Source organism: Castor canadensis, chromosome 11, assembly GCF_047511655.1.
Source record: "Castor canadensis chromosome 11, mCasCan1.hap1v2, whole genome shotgun sequence".
Taxonomy (NCBI): domain Eukaryota; kingdom Metazoa; phylum Chordata; class Mammalia; order Rodentia; family Castoridae; genus Castor; species Castor canadensis.
Genome location: NC_133396.1, coordinates 104,659,143 through 104,680,103, shown reverse-complemented (window position 1 = coordinate 104,680,103; position 20,961 = coordinate 104,659,143). Strand labels below are relative to the sequence as shown.

The window sequence follows — 20,961 nt, the reverse complement described above, 5'->3', positions numbered from 1 at the left end:
GTACCTGAGGTGACTAAAGTACCCATGGCTCTAAATGCACGTCAGGATTTTCCACGTATCCTTTGCCTTGACTGAACCCTGGGACTCCACAAGTGCCCTTTGATCCTTGGTCCTAATGCATCCCCAGTCCCTCATCTGGATTTCTGATTTGGCACATGTTCAATGTCACTTTCCCCATCCTCTCCAGTGGGAGATAATGCCACCTTACTGGTCATTCACAGTGACCTAGAGGGGCTCAATTTCATGGTGGATGATTAGGAGATGACTCAGGTATTCAGGCTCTCTGAACCTTGGGCAATAAGGGGTGCGCAGGGGGTGACAGCATGTTGACCACTAGTCTCACAGGGATGGGAAGAACCCAACACTTCTTTCCCATCCTGGGCAGGCAGTGTTGTGAACAGTAGCCTCTGTTTGGAAGGAGGAAGACTTTTGCTGTGTTGGAGCCATGTATCTTGCCCTTTAGCCCCCAACAGAAAGTTGGAGAAGGCAAACCACTCAGAGACCATGGGAGGAGGTTCCATAGCATGTACACACTAGGCCAAGGGAATGTCTACTTTCTCCTCCAGGATTGTCTACTGGCTGTGTATCTAAGACCTGGTACCCTGTCATCCAAATTCTCTAGAACTTGGATGGAGCTCAGTGATGTTGGGTGTGGCATAATAGACACCACCAAGAGAAGGGGTGGGATGCTGCTCTTTCATGTCCTTGTACCCCATTCATCACTCCATGCAGTGACAGCCAGGAACCACCTTGGCTGCAGCCTTCTGCTCAGAGGTTGGAGGAGGAGGAACTGTGAACCCCCTAGTTGATGCTGCCTCCACCAAGGCCTGGTTTGGGGGCACTGCCCTGCTGACCTCAGGCCACCTTTACCCCTTCCCTGGGTCCCTGTCCTTCTCTCCCTGGAGAACTCCAACCTGTTCTCCTACCCTTACAGAGACACAGCAATTGTTTCCAAGCTTGGAGGGGGTGGGAAATGAAACCCATAACCTCAGCATCCTTCTTTTCAAGTGGAGGACCTGTCACAAGGCCACTGAGACAGTTCCAATGGGACAGATGATAAACATTCTGGTCTCTACTCCATCCTTCACCCTCTAGATAGATGCCAGCTATTTGTTTGAATTCTGAATGAGTCTGGAAGATAAGAAGGGGCCCAGGAAGGTGCTTCTACATTCTCTCTCTTAGTCACTATAGTTACCCTTCTTCCTTTGTGGAAAGTATCCATCTCTCCCTCCCAGGTCAACTTACTGTCTGTCTCTGGCTATCTCTGAGACAGAAGACATGTCTTCCCTCCATGAAGCTTCCATGGGTACTTGGGAAGTCCCACCTCCACTCTCTTGATGCCTTGGTAAATCCACCATTTTTCTGGGACATGGGTGGCTGCAGAGCTTGTGTTCTAGCTTTCCTACACCTCACTCCAAGCTCTCTGGGGGAGCTGCACCTCTCATCTTCACAGATGGAACCCACAGAGAGAATTTCTGAAGCTATTTTCTTCAGCTGTCAGTTCTTTCCTGCAGTTCCCCAACATCCAGGTGATCAGCACTTCCAAAGCACATGATGTCCTACACTGGCAGGTTGGGGGCACAGTGGGGAAAGGATTGGCCCCACGCTATGCCCTGCTAAGTGTGCAAGTGCAGGTATGCTATGTGCTCTGAGTGTGTGAGTCTCAGGTCAAGGACTTTTACGTGGAGTCTCCCCCCTTCCCTTCTCTTGGAGGCCTTGGAGATCAGCAACCTCCCCACTTTTCTCCCACAGCTGCGGTTCTGCTGGCAACCATTAGGGGTCAGTGTTGCTTCAGTCACCAATGCAAGGCAAAGGCTGAAGGCTGCTGCTTCACCCACACAGGTGGTCCTTGCAGCCCACCCTGATCCTGTCAGTGTAACAGGGTAGTTCCTGTTGTAGAGATGGCCCTGCACAGATTCATACCTGCTCCACTGAGGCTCTACCACTGTGATTTGCAGGACAGCTGCCAGAATGAGCAAGGGTGCTTAGTACATGTGGCAGTATGATAGCATGATTGCCATGCTTCTGAGAACCTGGATGTAGGAAGCTAAAAAGCTGTGAGGGACTTCACGGTGGTAGGATGCATGCACGAGGCCGTGGGTTCCATCCCCAGTACACACACGTACACACACACACACACACACACACACACACACACTCAAAGGTTTGATGCCATTCTTCTGCACCTCTTCCCCTTTAAATTCCCTGGCATTGACATTGACATAGTCTGAACATTGCCTCCTTGTACAACTTCACACACCCCAAAGGCATCTCTGTTCATGGAGATACTAGCCTCCCAGAATAATCACAGGGAACTAGACACAGCCCTGCTTGGTGTGGGTGTCCCTTGCCTTGTTGGGGGCATCTAGCATGGACAAGTGATGTCTTCAGGGCCTCTCTTTACCCCATGTTCTGTCCACTTAAAGTCTGTCTTCTGACTTTCTGGAATGAAATGTCTGTCCAGTAGTCAGATATAGCAAGGAACAAAATAAAGATGAGGTGCGAGAGGCTGGCTGGTTTGGCTGGGAGCCCCTGTGGGGCTCAACCACTTCTGGCCTTGAGTGGGAGATAATAGCAAGATTGTCCTGTTTCACTGCCATGGCAACCCTGGGCTGCTGGGGTCCTCATGGTGGTGGTGTTTGACAGCAGTGTATTTATCCTGAATTGCTGCCTTAGGGTCACCACCTCAAGTCCCCAAGGGGGGAGACAGGAAGTTCATCCAGTGTCAACGCCATATAGATGGAGAGATAATGGGCTGCCCGGGACCAGGGTACAAACAGACCTCGGCATTTATTGTGCCTTCTCCAGTCTTCCCGTGAGAGGCGGGGGTGGGGGATGGGGTGGGTGAGAGGAAGAAGGAAGACAAGGCTCTTAAAGCCTTAATGATCCAAGGCTAATCATCGAGGGGAAGACTAGAATAGGTGGTGAATGTGTACCAAGGGATGCCCCTGGGGAAGAAGGAAGAGCACCAAGCTCGGGGGTCCCTGGGTGGGGCAAGGGGAGGGCAGGCTCACTAGGGCCAAGTTGGGAACCCACTTGCTCAGGGTCTTGGGTCTCCCCACAGCCCTCATGTGCAGCAGAGGGGAGGAGGTAAACGCAGTGGACAGAAGGGGACATGGATGATATGGACACACATCCCCACATCCCAAACATGAGTGGAGAGAGCTCCAGACCTGGCTCTGATCTCTCATCTGATTTCAAGCATGTTGACAGATGTCCACAGGAGACTCAAAGCTAGTGGCTGGTGGGTGGGGTGGGGGGAACACAGCTCCTCATGACCCTGCCTCCAGGATGGGTAGCTTTTCTTAGTCTGGGTAGGTCTCTCACTCTGAGGGCAGGACACAGCCTGCTCACGGTCTAAGGACACCTCTGTTGTGGCCTTACATGCTTTCCCATGGGCTCAGACTGCTGAGGGACTTTCTACATGAGTTTGCTCAGATGTTCCCCTTTCCAGTTCCTGTTTTCTGGCTCACTCTTAGCCAATCCCTGTCCTGTCTAGGCCCGGGAGTACAGTATGAACATTTGGATATCTCACAGTCCTAAAGGTTAGGTCCTCTCTGCTCATGGAAAACCAGCTAGCTCGGGAATGGGGTGACCATCAGTGCCTTAGACCCCCATTTGGGGGATTGTAGTCTGGAGACCCATTTGAGGTTGGGGGGAAGTCAGGCTCTGCATTGGTGGATAGCAGGGAGGCCCTGCCTCGCTGGCACTCTGGGCTGTAATAAAAGGAAAGAAGGCGGAAGGAGGGCCGCAGCTCCTCCTGTATGCTGTCCAGAATGTGGGTGAAGGTTGGGCGCAGGCGTGGGCTCGGCTGCCAGCAGCGGCTCATCAGCTCCTGCCTGGTGGATGTGTGTGGGGGGGCAGTGTCAGAGGGTACTGAAGCCCCAGTAGCACCCCTATCATGTGCACTGGGAGATTCAGTCAGTGGGGGTAGGGGCATTATACTGGTGAGGGTCAGAGGGGAGTAACTGGGGAGTGTAGTGGAAATTTAAAATTGGGGGCGCCTATGGCTGGGGGTGAGTGGTATAGAAGCATCTCAGGAAGTGGGCCAGCATCATGGGGGGGGCGGGTAACCAGAGCAGGGATGTGGGAGGGGCAGCAGGGATGACTCACAGCTGAAGCGGACAGCCCTCCAGCTCCTCCAGGACCCCTCCATCCATGACGAACTTCAGTACCTGCTCGTTGGACAGGCCCTGGTAGGGTTGTTCAGCCAAGGTTACAATCTCCCAAAGCACCACACCAAATGACCTGGAGGACATAAAGGAGGGCCTGAATCTAGCACCCTTAAGGCTGCTCAGTGCAACCCAAGGGAGGGAAATGTCTCAGGTCCCAACCCAGATGCCACCTCCAATCCCCAGAGCCTTCTGCTCCTGCCAGGCCCCACCAGACATCCGAGTGGGTGGTGAAGATTCCGTCCTTGAGGGACTCGGGGGCCATCCAGCGCACCGGCAGCAGCCCCTTCCCACCCTTGCGGTAATAGTCTGTCTCATACACATCCCGAGTCATGCCGAAGTCTGAAAAGTGAGGATGAAGGGAGTGTGGAAGTCATGCATCGGCTCCTGCCCCAGGAATGTGCCTCCCAACCTTCTCTACCTCCAGAGTCTCCAAGCATCCTGGAATGTGAGGACACTAAGGACTGCAGAGGCCATCCCATCTAAAGCCTCTGACCTTGGACAAGGAGACTGAGATATTGGGGTGGGGTGGGGTGGGGTGGGGGGGATTTGCCAAAGTTCTCATAGGCTGTCAGTGACAGAGCTGCAGGCCAGGCCCAGCTCTCCTATGCCTAGTTTAGGGGAACTCTCTCTACTCTTCAGCCTGCCCTCATCTGCCTGCCACCCTCTGTACCCCCGATTTTGACAGTGAAGTCCTGGGACACCATGCAGTTGCGGGCTGCCAGGTCTCGGTGCACAAACTTGTTGGCGGCAAGGTAGGCCATGCCATCTGCAATCTCACCAGCCATCTGTATCATATCGCCTAGTGCAGGCCGTGGGAGCCCAGGGTTGTTCTAGAGCCAAGAGAGGGGCCTGGTGAAAAGAGGTTGACCCAGCCCAAGGAGGCTCCCCATGCTGTGCCCAAGTCTTCGGAAATTCTCCCCAGCCTCTTGGCCTAGGGCTTCCTGGTTCCTACCTCTGCCTCAGGCCTCAAAGATCGGAGATGGCTCTTGAGATCCCCACGGGTCATTAACTCCATGATGACTAGAGTTGGCTGACCCTGAGACACCACACCCAGGAGACGTACCTGAGATGGACAGAGCTTGATTGAAGTTCTATCCATGTCTCATTGCCCTACCTGTCTAAAACCTTGATTTGCTGTGACCTCAACCTGACCCAGACACCCACTGTGATCCTAACTCCAGCCATGACTATAACCCTAATCCTGACCTAACTGTGACCCTAACCCTAACTCATAACCTTGATCATATCTGACTATCATCACAGTCATGAACTTGGCCCAACTCTGAACTTGCTTCCACTCATGATCCTAATAATCCTCTGGACACTCAATATTGAACCTCAACCATAACCTCAGCTGGAGCCATGATCCCTGACCCTTATCCTGAGCCTGGTTGGTCTAACCCCAACCATGACCTCTGTCCCAATTAGGATCCAAACTATAGTCTCAACCCTGATCTTGATGATGTCCTGATCTCATCTCTGACACTTTCCCTCTTACCACATGAACTTTACCCTTAATTATGACCCCGACCACATCTCTGACTGTCCTTACCACATGGTGACACTTGAATGCCTTCATGACAGAAGCTTCTTTGAGAAACTCAATGCGTTCTCGTGCACTGGCCAGCTCATTCACTGTCTTCAGGGCCACAGGTGTGGCCTCATCTCCAGCCTCAAGTCCTCGTGCCAGCCCCTCATACACCATCCCAAAAGAGCCCTGACCCAGCTCCCGGATTATGGAGATCTGCTCCCGAGGCACCTCCCATTCATCAGGGACGTACACTGAGAGAAGGTGGGAGTCGGGGGCAAGGATGCCACTCTCTGCTATGGCTCTACCCACTTCTTGCCTCATCTGAAGTACTCTGGTCCCAAGGCCACCCTCTTCAAGAAGGTCTTCTGAAAGTCTGTCTCTCCTCTGCTTCCATCTCCCTTCCCGCACCACCTGTCCACCCACATCCAGACCTACTATTAGAGGCACTGAAATACTCCGGATTCACAGAGGTATACAGGGTGCTGCTTCTGCAATAGGGAGCAAGAGATCAGGCTGAAATGGTGCCCAGGAAGGAATGAACAATGCCAGAAGGCAAGGAAAGGCTATCTGGAGAAGGAGGGTTACTGACCTCCCCCAGCCCTAGTCCGGGATACCCCCGGGGAGCCCTTTCCAAGCTTCTCTTAGTCCTAGTCCTGGGATCAGACAGGCTAGGAATAGGCAGACATAGGAGGAGAGGGGCTCCTGTCCCTCAGGTAGTCCCCAGGGCCCAGCTAATCAAGGTCTTGCCTCTACTTCCCTCTCAGATTCAGCCTCAGAGGGATCTGACATCAAGTGTCCTGGGGCACATCTTGAGGTCCCCTGCCTGATCCCTTGCTATGGCAGGATCAACTTCACTATTTCTCAGCTTGAACCGACAGTGCAGCCACCAACAGTCCCAGTGCGCCCAGACCAAGGAGTTTCCCAGGATATGACACTTTCCCTGCTGAAACAGGGGAAATTCCAAGCTAACAGTATGAGTTGTTACCCTAGCTGACAGATATGTCTACTCCATGCCATTGCCAGGAGAAGAGTTCTGCCTTTAAGGACATCCTTTCTGCTGTCTGATCTACCATCCTCTGACTGTGCTGACCCTAGAATAAGGGTTCAGAGAGAGAATAGGATGGGAACCAGAGACTTGTCATCACCTCTTTTTGCCATAGAAGAAACCGAGGGCTGCAAGAATGATAAGCAGCATGAGCCCCACGGGGGTGACTGTAAGGAGGATGTGCAGCCCCCCGGAGTCCTCTTCCTCTGGTGGTCAGAGGGTGACAGAGGGAAGGGTAAAAAATTGAAAAGTCAGAGATTAGTCTCTTCAAACATGGTGCAATGAAGATGAGGCAAGGATGAGGTGAAGGGGCCCATGAAGGCTGAGGACCAGGTAGGGCTGTTTGGACACGAAAGTCTGTGTACCTGGACCAGGGATGTAGAAGGCGACACTGTCTGTCCAGGAGCCATTGCCAGCCAGTGAGGTGGCCCGAACTCTAGCAGAGTAGTTTCCAGGGGGCAGCAGGGCTAGGTGAACCCCACCAACTTTGGCATATCGAAGGCGGGAAACACACAGCACGGTGGCCTCCTGAGAATAGCACAGAACACTGGCTAGGAAGGGTATGGAAGCACAAAGAGTGGCTGGGATAAGGGGTGACCTATGGTACCTACTTCTCCCAAGCGACGATACTTGATTTCATACTTGAGGATGAGTCCATTGGGATCAGATGGCTCAAGCCAGTGCAAGAGGACACTGCTCTTGCTGGCTGCCTTCCAGGCCACCTTCCCTGGGATATCATCCGCTTCTCCTGCAGGAAGGGGCATATGGTAACCAGGCCACAAGTAGTTCCTCTCTTTCACGTTCAAACCCAAACTAAACTGGGAGATTTGGGGAAGCTGTGGAACTATGGGAACTGGGAGGGGCGAAGAAAGCAAGGCTTGAGGTTAGTGGGAGGTCGAACCACTAGTTAGAGAACTGATTGGGCAGAGTCCTTGGGGGTCACTGATGGGGACAGAAGGTGTGTATGAGGGCCACCTACTGTGAGGCATGGTGCGGGCAAAGACGAAGGTGGCGGCGCTGCAGCCCACGGTGTGCGCCGCGTGGTTGCAGGCATGGATGTCGATCCGGTATTCCGTGAAATGGCGCAAGCCGCTCAGAACCGCTCGCTCCCGGGGAACCTTGTCCTCTTGGATCTCAAAATCCGAGCTGTTGCTTCCTAGTCCGCGGGTCCCTGCTGCCCGGCGGTGCCTCCCGGAGTCCCTGGGGAGGGCGTAGATCAGAGCCACTGCCAGGTCCCCCAAGCCCCGCCTCTCAGTCCCCTGCCTTATCCCAGCTCACCTTTGGGGGCTCTTGTTGATGGACGTCACCTTCCAAGGGGATCTGGGGAGGCCAGGGGGGGCCCTATCAGGCCGGATTAGAACGAGCCCCAGTGCCTTGTGCGGGGGGAGGGGAACACCGTCCCGCCTCCAAACTCACCCACGAGCCGGGTCCACTCGCATACAGGTCCCACCCACAAACCTCACCTTCGCATACAGACCCGCCCCCCAGGCCCCGCCCACCAAGCCCGCCCAGCTTGCGTGTGCCTGGTCGCACTTGGGGATGGTGATGGCATTGTGTAGAAAGTTTTCAAACTTCTTTTGGAACGAGGCTTCCTGCGCTTCCAGCGGCGGCAGGACCTGTCCAGGAGGTGAGTGTTGGCAAGGGCAGCAGCCAGGCTCAGTCTCCGCCTCAGGTACCCCGTCTTCGCGGTGGAAGCGGGGGTCGTGGTTGCTGGTGGGTAGCCGCAAACCTGGAAGAAAATAGAGAAGTGGTCTACCTGCATCTGACTCCCAGCCCCTGGTCGGATACCAGCATCCCGGCGGCCTGCGTCTCCTCCCTGCGCACCGCGGTGGCAGTAGTCATTGAGGTACAGGTCGCCGTCCTCTGCCAGCCGTTGCCACAGCACCAGGTAGTAAGTGATGTTTCCGTTGCGCTGGTTTGGTGGCTTCCAGCGAACCAGGAGGTGGGAAGAAGAGTTGGACGTGGATATGACGTCTTGGGGCACTGTGGGTGCTGGAGGGTTGAGGAGGGTAGAATTCAGTGCCTGTGAGTTCCCTTTCCAATTGCTATCAGGTAATGAGCCTCTCTCTGAGGTCCATCCCCTCTTCTTCTGAGGAATAGGCGATCTTCAACTCCCCCCCTTCCTAGAAATATACAATTTTGTGCATATGTGTTTTTCTAGAGAGAGGGTTCGTACATTTCAGCGGCTCTGAAATGTGTCTTTCCCTTCACAGGCCCTGAGTTCACTCAGCTCTTCACTCTCCCAACCCCAGCCCCTTATTCTTTCTAGGATTCAAGTATCTAATGTCCCACCTTTAGCCAGGTGTTCAGTGCCCCTACTTCTCTGTTTCTGGGTACCTGGGCTCCCCCATACTCATTAGGATGCAGGCATCCAACTCAGGCCCCCTCCAAATACTTCATCCTACCTGCTGGCAGGGTACGGAGATAGACAATGGGACTCTGGGCTCCTTGATGGGGACTGTCCTCAGCAGTGGTCAGTGTGATGGCCCGCACAAACACTGCATACTGTGTCCAAGGTTTGAGGGGGGCTAGGGTCACCCCTGGTTCCTGGGTGCGGCTTAGGGGTAGCTCTACATCCAGCAGGTTCCAGCTCTGGGTTCCACAGGCATCTGGACCCACGTGCTCCGTGGCATTCTGGAATGGGCTGAACACCCCACTCCAAGAGCTGAGGGGTTGCTCAGCCCCATCTTCAAACTCTAGCATCTCTCTCCTCTCTGAACCACCCAGAACAGTCATTGCCATTCTTCCCCTATGAGGGCAGAGTCATAATTCTATCCAAGCAATAGACCCTGTGGGCCCTGTGATATCTGCCACCAGTCAAATTTGTGATGAAATAGCTCCTTATCCTTAGCAGGAAATATTAATCTCAATGAATAGCAAAAAAAACTTAGCATTATACAAATAAAACTAGACAATGGGTATGAAAATCCCCTCTCTGGGAATAGTAAGCAATGAGGTTATTCTAATCCCCGAGGTGGGGTTGCAGGGAAGAAGAACCAGGAGACCACTCAAGGGCAGAGTGTCTTAACCTAGACCCGTGCATGGACTTTGGAAGTCTATGAACCTCCCAGATTATAGGCACAGTTTTGTGCGTGTGTGTTTTTCTAGAAAGGGTTACTGGTTTTCAGCAGCTCTCAAACATGTTCATAATCCCAAAAGGCAAGAGCCACTGCTTTGGGGAAATTAACTGTGGCAACCCAAACTGGCTACCTGGGGGCAGGGCAGAGGAAGGCCTTGAGGACACATTACTGGCTTTAGGGATAGAAGGGGAACTGATTCCTGAGAGGGATGAAAGTAGAGGCCACATCAAGGTGGATTGTGAGGAGACCATGGGGCTTCACACTGATGTTCATGGTATCTGTTTCTTTGGAGGGAGGCAGAGGGGTGGAATTCATGTTGTACCAGGGACAGAACTTGGGGAAGGTTAAAGGGGTTGGGAGGAGGACATGAGACCCAGATGACATATCTGCCTTTGCCTGGACCCAGCAGGATAGTCAGGGAGCAGGGATAAGGGGATGCAGAATAGGTGTCATGAAGGCAAGTGTCTTGTGGGATAGGACATACTGAGTAGGCCTGGGTCTGCTTAGAGCCAAACTGAACCAGAATCCAGTTTCTGACTGTGAGGGCGCACACCACAGCCATACTGCAAGGTGTGATTTAGGGGAGCATCCCACAGGATTCTTTGCCTTTAGAGCTCAGAGGCAGCCATGGAGAGCTGTGCCAGTTGTGAACTGCTTGAGCCTGGAGTGGGGAGACATTCACATTGCCTTCCATGTCAGTAACCCTTAAAGTATGGTTCATGAGCCAACAGCTTCAGCATCAGCTGGGAGCTTGTTAGAAGTGCAGGGGGCCTGCTCAGAATCTGTGGGGGCCTAGGAAACTATTCAACAAGCTCTCAAGCTCCCCATGCTAGTCAGTTTTTCCTATCACTGAGGCCTAGGAGAGCCTGGGCCATTTGAATAGGCCTCCCTCCTACTGCTGACTTCCTTCCTCCCTCCTCCCAGGCCAGGCCTTGACTAGTGGTCAACTAAGACCTGTCCTGTCAATTTTAGTTCACAGGAGATGGTCAAAGCTAAGTGACCTCATCTTCTGTCTACCATAGAGAGTATTCCTCACTCCTGCCATTCAAAATCCATTTCTCCTCTCTAAGGAGATCTCTTAGCCACGTATCTGGAGAAGTCCTTCCTGTGGTCTAACCCCTGTCCGTCTTGCTAGGGTCAGTCCACTTTCAGCAGAGGAAAAAAACAGCTGATCGCGGGTGATCAGTCCTTGCTCCCTCTTTTCTTCAGGCTTTAATGAAATGCTGGCAGAGCTGCTCATAAAATTGGCCAAATTAGTGGGCATTCCCCAAACCGCTGCTGGGGCAGGAGCATGTGGTCAAGTATTGAACATTAACATGGTGAATTGAAGTTTAATTAGCCAAGCCTTCCCAGCAGAACCATCTCCTGGGCCTTCAGGAGCTCTGGCTGTCTCTCCATTTCACTTGGTGAGGGGAAACTGAGGTACGGAGGAACAAGGAAGGTGAGGGAAGAGAGCCAGATGGGGGCACTGCTTGCTGACGCTGCATAGCCTCTGCCCTCCCCTGCATGGATCTTGGAGAATTTGGGCTCTTCCCTTTCTGGTCCCTCCCGGATTGTGACCCCGCCCCGCCCCTGATACTCACGACTCCTTGTAGTACACGATGAAGCTGAGTAAGTCCCGGGCTTCCAGCGGCTCATAGCGCTCCCAGCGTAGCAGGATGCGGTTGGCTTCAGTTAAGTTGAACACGAAGCGCAGGGTGCGAGTCTGGCCTGTGGGGGGCGAGGGGTGGGCGAGGGGTGAACAACAGCTCCTAAGGCGTCTGCCTAAGACCCCACCCGGACCCTGTGCCATCCTATCCCCAATGCCACCTCTAAAGAGGCTGTCCCCTTCAAGTGCCCCCTCCCCCCAGGGGAGTGGGTCTGGTGTGACTGCGTGTGTCTTGGGGTCATGTCTCATTTCGACTGTGCTTGCTGGTCTGGGGTTAGGTTCTGGGCCTCACAGGCAGCGCGATCTCCATTGGTGCGGGGGTTGATCTCAGCCTTATTTTGCCGGCCTCGTGTGCCAGTCACCTCCTCCAGTCGGTAGATGTGCTCCAAGCAGAGGCGTGGATTGAAGGCGAAGTAGATCTTGCCCATAGGAATGGTGAGCCCCAAGGCCACCCAGGACCCCAGCTGTTGTAGGTTCTGGTTGTCCAGCACATACAAAGTGTAGTTCCTGGGGGAGGCCAGGGTACCTTGCTCTGCAGGGCAGTGGAGCAGGGGGTGGAAAGGGGGTGTCTCATGGGCTCCTCCTGGAGGGGCTGTGCTGGGTATTTTGCAGCCCACTCACACCAGCACACAGGGGTGGGAGGCTCAGATACCACCACTACCCCTGCTATTGACCAAGAGAGTGATGTCTAGCAAGTCACCCACCCTCTCTTTTGCCCTCATCAGTGAAATGGGGTCAATAGCTTCCCTGCCTCCTTCCTTCCATCATCTCACCTTTTTTTTTTTCTTGTGGGACTGGGGTTTGAACTCAGGGCTTTGCACTTGCAAAGCAAGTGCTCTGTGCTTGAGACACACTTCCAGACCATTTTGCTCTGGTTATTTTGGAGATGGGATCTTGCAAACTATTTGCCTGGGCTGGCCTTGAACCTTGATCCTCCTTGTATCAGCCTCCCAAGTAACTAGAATTACAGGCGTGAGCCACCAGCACCTAGCCCATCATCTCACTTTAACTGGGCACCTGTCATGTGCCAGACTCTGTGTTGGCTATGGGGACACAAGGAGGAATAGTACTCATCTTGGGGCTATACCTTTCCAGGTGGGGTGTGGGGACCCTTAGAGGTACATGGCATGAGAAGTTGTAGGAAATCACCTGACTGATGGTTATTATTATTTTTCTTTTGGCAGCACCAAGATTTGAATTCAGGGCCTTGCACTTGCTATGTACTTCATCAGCCCTTTTTGTTTTTGTTTTTTTTTTTGAGATAGGGTCTCTAGTTTCTGCCTGGGCAACCTGGACCCCTATCCTCCTGATCTCCTCCCGAATAACTAGGATTACAGGCATGAGCTACTCTGCTAAAATATTCTTTTTATTTTGAAAAATACTGGCTACGTTATAGGCAGGCCTTGACTGATAAGTGGTAGCACTGGGTTTCAAACCCAGCCAATCTCATTCTGCAGCTCAGAGGATCAGATGATAACAGTTATGGCCAATCATTATGGTGTTATATATAACTATAATTTTTATTATATATACTGTGTTCCAGGCATTGTTTTAAGTAATTTATGTTAACAACTTAAGTAATATTCACAATGATCCTGAGAAGTAAGTAATGTCTTATAGTAGCCCCATTTTGCAGGTGAAATAATAATAATCTTCTGACCAGAGAGGTTAAGTAGCCTATCCAGTCACACAGCTGGTAAGTAGCAGAAATGGTTCTAGAGGGGGCTGGAGGAGTGGCTCAAGTGGTAGAGTGCCTGCCTAACAAGAGTGAAGCCCTGATTTCAAGCCTGAGTACTGACAAAAAAGAAAAAAGAAATGATTCCAGAGCCCATTTTCCTCACCATTGTTCTGGGAGTGTTGGGGGAAGGGACTGGTCAGAGGCCTGATTCTAACCCCTTACCCATCCACCATGGTGTCTCCTCGGATTAGTTTGAGGTTCTGGAAAAAGCCCAGGGACACCAAGGCAAAGGAGTGCTTGATTTTCAGGAAGCCAGTGATGGTCTCTACCAACCCCAGGCTGTGCTGCAACTCTGACTCCAGGTTGTCTGAGGGTGAGGAAAACAGGGCTGGAGTAGGAGAAGGTCAAGGTGATGTGTTACAGGGCAGGGGATTGTAGGTGATGTCAGGGGGAGGTGGGTCTCATTCTGGGACTCAGGATAAGAAGAAGTAGTATTTAGCCTGCATTATGCAAGGGTAGTGGCTAGAAGGGAGGGTGTGGCCAGGAGGAGGGGTATGGCCCCAGAGAAGGTACTGACAGCCCTGGCGTAGGTTGAGGATGAGGCTCCCCTCCACGTGGGTGCAGCCCACCAGGTCCTGGGCCGCCTGGACGGAGTCGATGGTCTTGGTGCCTACCTTGCACTCTTTAGGGCACAGCCCCTCGCACTTGTGGCAGAATATGCTAGCAGGGGCAAGCAAATGGCATGAGTTTGGACCCATGTGGGCCTCCTCAGGTCTCCCCACTGCCCCAAGGGTCTCCCTCATCCTATGTTCACCTGCTGCCATTACGGGTAAAGCCTGGAGGGCACTGGGCTAGGCAGCTGCCTTGGTGGATGCCGAAGGTGGAGGCCCGGCCTGGCACAGAGCGCAGGCTGGCACAGCGTTCGGCTGTGACACAGCGCCAGGACTCATGCTGGTAGGTGCCTGGAGGGCAGGCCCTGTGGCAGGCACCCTGGAAGTAGAGGTGGCGGCAGGCTACACAGGCACGAGGGTCTTCTGGCCGGCTGCAGCCCCCTAGACATTCTGTGTGGCAGCACTCGCCCCCGGCCGTGCAGGCCAACCCATGCGGACAGGGACACACTGTGGACAGAGGACACACTGTGTTATATCTTCCGTGTCACTTTTTTCAATCTTGGAATCACACTCAATCTGTGTCCAGACCCCTCCTATTCAGATGACACTGGTTGCTGACTCTGTTCCCTCAGACAGGGGCTCCTGAGAACCAAGGACTATAGCCTCTCTTTATAGTTCCACCTCTCACAGTGCCTCGTTGGGGGTGTCAGAACTCAGGACAGAGCAGTGACCTTGTCCATCAGGGTTGTTGCGCTCCAGCCTGCTGTCTTGTCCTGACGTGATGTGTGCACGTGATGTGACCTGATGTGTGCCCAAATCATCTCTGGGCATGGTGCCAGGGTGAACCAGCTGGCCTCTCCTGAGCAGTTAGGTCCAGGGAAAGTGGACCTGGGAGTGTGTGGAGGGAGAGGCCATTGGTCATTTTACCCATGCCCCTGCCCATAGTGCCGCCTTCTTCAGCTCTCTGCCCTTGGCAGGTGGCAGCCCCAACAGTAGTAGACGATGTGGGGCCTGGGGTGCAAAAGATTGAAAACCACACAGAGGCAGCTGGATGTCTGTGGGAGCCATGTGTGGGTTGGGGGTCAGCCAAGGCCTGTTGACACTGTACACCAGAGGCCTGAGAGGACGTGCAGCAGCTGTGTTTACAGCCAACAGGGAGGCATCAGGGAGGTGGGCCCCACAGATACAGCAGGGATCCGGTTACTCTCCTGCCCTGATGCTGAGGTGCTGGGAGTGAGAGGAGCTGACCTCTGGGTGCCATGTGAGAAACACGCCCAGGTGAGGGCGTGTTTTTCCCTCTCCCTTTTCTCCACTCCTTTGCTTCTGTCTCCATGTTTCTTACTTCCTAAAGAAGATCCCACCCATATATTCATCCTTGGTGCCTACCTCCTCAGTCCAATACTGCCAGCTCACTCTAGATCGTCCATGTTGGACCTGCTTTTACTGGGAACATAGAACTGCTACTATGGCACAGGTGCTGCCCTAATGCTCTTTAAAATAACTCTGCTTTTAAATAGTTTCTGCTGGGTATTGAGGGGGGGGGAGTGGGAGGGGGTGGAGTGGGTGGTAAGGGAGGGGGTGGGGGCAGGGGGGAGAAATGAACCAAGCCTTGTATGCACATATGAATAATAAAAGAAAAATGAAAAAAAAATAAATAAAATAACTCTGCTTTTAACACCTCTATGATCATTTACAGAGAAGGAAACTGAGGCACAGATAAGCTAATGAACACAGCCAGTAAGCAGTAGAGCTGAGACTTGAATGCAGGCTATCTGGTTTTGTACTTAGCCCCATATTGCTTCTTGTGTTGCCTGTGTCTACTTGTGGTTCCCTTCTTTCTTCCCCCGCATGCCCACCGTATACGTGTCCATTACCACTCTATGGTTATCCGATGCTCTCTTTTGCCTACTGTTTTACTGTCTTATGCTATATGAGTGATTTAGTTTTTCTGAGCCTCAGTTTCTTTTTTCTGTGAAATGGGAGCACTTGCCTCATAGGATGAGTGAAAATTAAAAAACAATGACTGCCAAGTACTGACCTATGGTATCTGGTGGCCACCCAGCCCCACCTGGCCCTATCTCCCTGTGGCCCCCAGTCATGTTCTGTGCTAGCACCCACCTCTCTGGCAGTGGCTGGAAGTCCAGCACCTGTAGTCAGTGTGCCCACTGAAAGTGGTCCTAGCACAGGGTTCTCCGGCAGCGCCCAGCACTCCAGGGCAAACGTCAGCACACTCTTCATCCAGCTTGTTGCCCACGATGTGGTTGGCTCCAGGTGCAGGCTGCAGCAGACCCCAGTCAATGGTGGAGAGGTGGCAGAGCTCTTGGTTCTTTTCCACGCGCACCGCCCCACGCATCACAGCCCCCAGCTCGGGAAGTCCCACGTCACGCAGGTGTGGCATTTCAAAGATGACCAGAGCATAGCCCAGGAAGAGGCGGGCTCCACGGATCACTGCTAGATTGGGGAATAGGTCACGCAGGCTCTCCAGGCCATAGACACGAAAGAGCAGCAGGTAGTCAGTGACCTGGGTGAGGCGTGGGAAGCTGAGACCATGGAAGTCCTCTCCTGTGGCTGTGAACATGAGCAGGATCTGCAAGTGGCCCTCCACCACACTGCAGTTCTCCAGACGCCGCAGCTCTGCCACCTCAGAGCGGATGTCCAGACTGGGGCACACTGTGAGCACATGAGACATGCAGCAGTGAGTACAGGCCCAGGCCAAGTGGCCCATCCCTTCCTGGTCACTTTGGGAAAGGGGTACCACATAGGCAGCAGGACACTGAATGGGAAACAGTTTCTGCTCTGGATGAGGTGTAGCCTCCTCCCTGGGCCTCAGAGAGCTCACCTGCATTTGCAGGGTCTCTACCAGATGAACCATCATGGGCAAAGTAAGCTTCTGACGTCCCCTCCCAAGCCCTCTTCCCTTTTACAGTTAAGAGCAACTTCATTCTTACAGTCAGGTTCCAAACCTGAAGTTATCCTTGACTCCTTTCTTTCCCTCCTTCTACATCCTGTTGGCTCTAGCTTTAGAGCCACCACAGGTGCTCAGAATCTGACCACTTATAACCACCTTTGCTAGTACCACCATCGTCTTCTTCTGGATTTGCAGTGACACCTTCTCAAATTGTCTTCCCACTCCCACCCTTTGTCTTATATGATCTGCTTTCTACTCTGAAGCCAGAACAACTTCAGAACACAGGTAGATCGGGCTCCTCCTCTGCTTGAAGCCCCACCCCCACCAGGGTCTCCCACCCCACTTCATGTAAGGCAGTTTTTGCTAGAATTGAGAATGCCCTCCCTGCACAATGTGGATCCTGCAACCTCTCTGATCTTGTCTGTCCCTTTTCTTTCATTCTCAGCCACTTGGACCTCTGCTGGCCCTCAAAAAAGTCAGCCAAACTCTGGGCTCAGGGTCTTTGTACCTTCTTTTTCCTCTGGGTAGAAGTCTTCCCCCTGCATGGCTCCCTCATTTTAAGTCACCTCAGCCTTCTCTGACCATCCTATTTAAAACTGTGACACTACCTATGGCCCATCCTGATTTACTTTTCTCTATCATTGGTCAATTATACATTGACCAAGGTGTAATTTACTTACTTTGTTTAATTTCAATTCCTCAATATAATCCATTGCTGTATCTTAGTGCATGGCATATAAGGGCAGGGGCACTGAGCTTCCTGCACCCTATGTCTCTCTCTGTCCCAAGGCAACTTAGCTTATTTATTTACTCTTGGGGGGACATTCCATGGCTCCTCATTGCCAGAAAGTCACATTTCAGTTCCTCAGCCTGACATTTTGGGGTCTAGATAAACTGTTTCCCATTCATCTCTTAAGCCTCTGTGCGCTCATCCTGCAAACCTCTGATCAGGCCTCCCCTCTCTAACCCTCTAGTCCCAACTTAGTCAATTCTCCTTTAGGTGTAACTGCAGTTTGTTCAGCAGTACTAGTCACAAGAATACCTGTGGCAGGGCTGGTGGAGTGGCTGAACTAGGACAATGCCTACCTAGCAAGCGTAAGACCCTGAGTTCAAACCCTTGTACCGCCAAAAAAAAAAAAAATACCTGTGACATTGCCCCGACACTATTGTCTACATCTCCACTACCCCCCTTCAAGGAGGGTGGAGATCCTATTAGTCATCTCTTCCTCCCTCATGGTGTCCAGTCCAGGGCAGCAGCCACTGGCTACTCAGGAACTGTGAACCATGGACATCTGAGTCCCAGATACACTCCTCCTCTGGGGATCCAGATGTGTCTGGCTTCCTCAGACCCAGGGCTTCTGCCCTCTTTCCCCAAGGCATTTAGGACTATTCCCCTTGGGAGTCTGCATGCCTGGCCTCACTTCCTTCTAAGGGGACCTTGCAGGGTTCCCCATTGCAGATATAAGACAAATTCTTTGATCTGACATTAAGGTCCATCTAGCCTCTTCAGCCTCCGTGCTCTACCTTCCCATCTGGCCCTCTGGCAACATCACACATGGCATGTACCCTGTCTTACACTGCCACACCATCCAGGCCATTCCCTGATGATTTGTTAAGGTAGTGGGGGTGAGGTGGAAGGAGGCAAGCCTGGCTTCTGTGGCTTACTTCATACAGCTTCACTCTGCCCAGCAGCTGTGTGTGTGTGTGTGTGTGTGTGTGTGTGTGTGTGTGTCTGAGCCCAGGCAGGTACACACACACTCAGAGGACAGAGAGAGAGAGAGAGAGAGAGAGAGGGAGAGAGAGAGAGAATGAGAAAATACTTCTATTCCCTCCTTGAAGGCCAATCAGGCTCTGTGAGGCAGATGGGGGGTTCTCTCAGGCGCCCTCTTCCCATCATGCCCTGGCCTCTCCAGGGCTCCCCTGATGGGAGTCATTTGGAAAAACAAATCTAAGACCTTTGCAAATTAACCCCTACCTCCCCCCAGGACACTGCTTTGTGCGGAGCTGCACTGGGAACAGACATCTGGGTTCCCTGACCAAATACTAACCCCCCCAGGACATGCTTCTGTCCTAGCAACTGTGCTCCTGGCTGGTATCTGCTGTGCAATGTCCTGGCACAGCAGTGGAAGGGACGCCATGCTTTGTAGACAGAGCCTCTATGACTGGCACCCTTCAGTAGACCCTTACCCCAACCCATTTACATCACTCCTTTGTCTCTGTAGTAAGGGAACACACACACAGCTGCTGGGCAGAGTGAAGCCCCAAGAAGCCCCCAGTTTGAAGGATATTATAAGACCCCCTCATGCAGGCACAGAGGACTAGATTCTTGAGGCTCTCAGTCTGAAGGAGAATGGTGGAATTAGGCGAGGAGACAGCACTTAATCCTTCCCCTCCTGAATCTTCCACCCTCTGTTCTTTTTCCTCTCTCCTCCAAGTCCCCAGACACTCCATGAGGGCCATTTGTTGTACATGGTCACACTCCCCTCTACTCATGGGAAGTGTCTTGCTGGAGAATAGCACAGGAGGCTTGTAGGAAAGGCAGTCACCCCCCAAATCAGCCCCTCTGTCTCATAGTGGAGGGGCCTTAAAGATGGGGAATATGGGAAAGGGTCCCAGATGCAGAAGCTCAGAACACACTTTAAGTTTTCCACTCAAGTCTCTGAGCCTCTATTTTCTGTCTGCACAATAGATTCTGTTACTTAATGGTGCCTGGTTCTTGGCTACTGGTTCCAGCCTTGTCCCTTCCTATTCAGGGGCCCTAAAAAATGACTGCTAACATTCTCACAGTCTCATTTTGGTTCTCATTCAGAGTTTACAGGGGTTATGATTTTACAAGCAGGATTTTACACACACACACACACACACACACACACACACACCCTGTTTCCAAGTCCTCACCTCTTAGGGAGCTGAGAGAAAAACACCTTAATGTGCATAACTAACTGTTCTTCCTGATGGCAAGTCCATCTGAGAGCTAACCCGTCTTCATGTTGCAGGGAAGAGAAACTGGATGTATTCTGGCTGGAGGCTTAGTTGTTTGGCATTCCAACTATCTAAGGTTGATGAGAGTCTGGGAGACAGTGCAGGGGACTCACCCTCTAGTTTGTCCAGGCCAAATCCCAAAGAGAGGAGGATCATAAGCAGCCATGCTCCCCAGGGCCACAGACTGGTCACTGCCATGGTCCCAGTCCTGGCTTTTGTCCAGTCCTGGCTCTCCTCCAGGTGGCTTCAGGGACAAGGGTCTGATAGGATCTCTAGGGATGCAGAGACCCAGGCTCCAGAGAGGAAGGAGGAGAGATTAGGAATCCTACACTGAGTGAGATAGCAGGAGACAGAAAAGAATCACAAAGACAAAAAACCAGTGTCAGGCAGCTGGAGACAGCCGTAGTGTGAAACAGAGAGATGGGGACAGAGATGCAGACAGTGACTGGACAGCCTTCGCAGGGTTCAGAGCAAAAAAGCAGGCCGAAGAGCCGGCCAGCCCCAGGAGTGCTCCGGTGGATGGCAGCAGGAGCCCCAGGGTGCGCAGGACAGATCCCAGATCCCTGGGGTACGCTTGCTCGCAGGCGCCAGCCCACGGCGCTCGATGGCAGCAGGATCTCCCGGGGCGGGTACAGAGGGCCGCGCCCAGCTCGGGTCCTACCCGCCCCCAGTCAAAATGGATTGGTTTGCGGGAGACCTCTTAGTTCTCTCCGCCCCTCCGGCCAAGCCAAAATATTTAGCCTGACAACTGAGGGAGGATAGATCTGTTGGGGGAAATAAGGCCAAAATACTGGGGTTGGGGGTGAGGGTGGGGGAGGGCGGAAGGCAGGCCAAGAACTAAGCTCCCTTAACCTTGCTTCGCTGCCGGTAAGTCCTTTCCCATCCCCACTCCCGCCTCCGTCTTCGCCGCAGACTTCTTCCAAATGGATCTACTCCGTGAGAGGGACAGCCAGCGCCAGGGTCTCCTGGGGAGCCGTGGGTCTAGAATACAGCCAACAGGTGCCTTGACACATGCGGTTAACTTCCGGCAGCCTCAACCCAGCAGAGCCTGCTTGTTGAAATCTAGCAAGAACGTGGACAATGTCTCTCGAATATTGAAGCCCTTCGCGTCTCGGAACTCTGTCAGCCTCCGGCGGTCACCTTGTCCAGGGCCCCTTAGCGCGAGCTCGGGTCCCGAGCCCCACCAAATCCCTTGGTTCTGACCAAGATCTCCGTGAGAAGAGCCATAACCGTCACCTTCCTGAATTCGGGCTGCTTGATGGGACTATCTGTGCATCCCTATTTGGGACACTTTGGGGGACCA

General features: G+C 52.9%; 1 protein-coding gene across 1 annotated transcript; it reads right to left on the bottom strand.

Moving 5' to 3' along the window:
- Positions 1-2,821: 2,821 nt before the first annotated feature.
- Insrr (insulin receptor related receptor) lies at positions 2,822-20,414 on the bottom strand. The gene is made up of 22 exons (XM_074047814.1): positions 19,772-20,414; positions 15,887-16,438; positions 13,972-14,275; positions 13,735-13,877; positions 13,380-13,524; positions 11,772-11,986; positions 11,415-11,541; positions 9,157-9,395; positions 8,576-8,743; positions 8,285-8,480; positions 8,030-8,071; positions 7,731-7,951; positions 7,363-7,499; positions 7,117-7,279; positions 6,852-6,957; positions 6,142-6,194; positions 5,728-5,957; positions 5,128-5,238; positions 4,846-5,005; positions 4,385-4,514; positions 4,114-4,248; positions 2,822-3,839 (listed from the first exon to the last, which is right to left on the bottom strand). Exons 1-22 carry the CDS (start codon positions 19,854-19,856, stop codon positions 3,599-3,601), a joined length of 3,903 nt encoding a protein of 1,300 aa, XP_073903915.1. The 5' UTR covers positions 19,857-20,414; the 3' UTR covers positions 2,822-3,598.
- Positions 20,415-20,961: the final 547 nt, after the last annotated feature.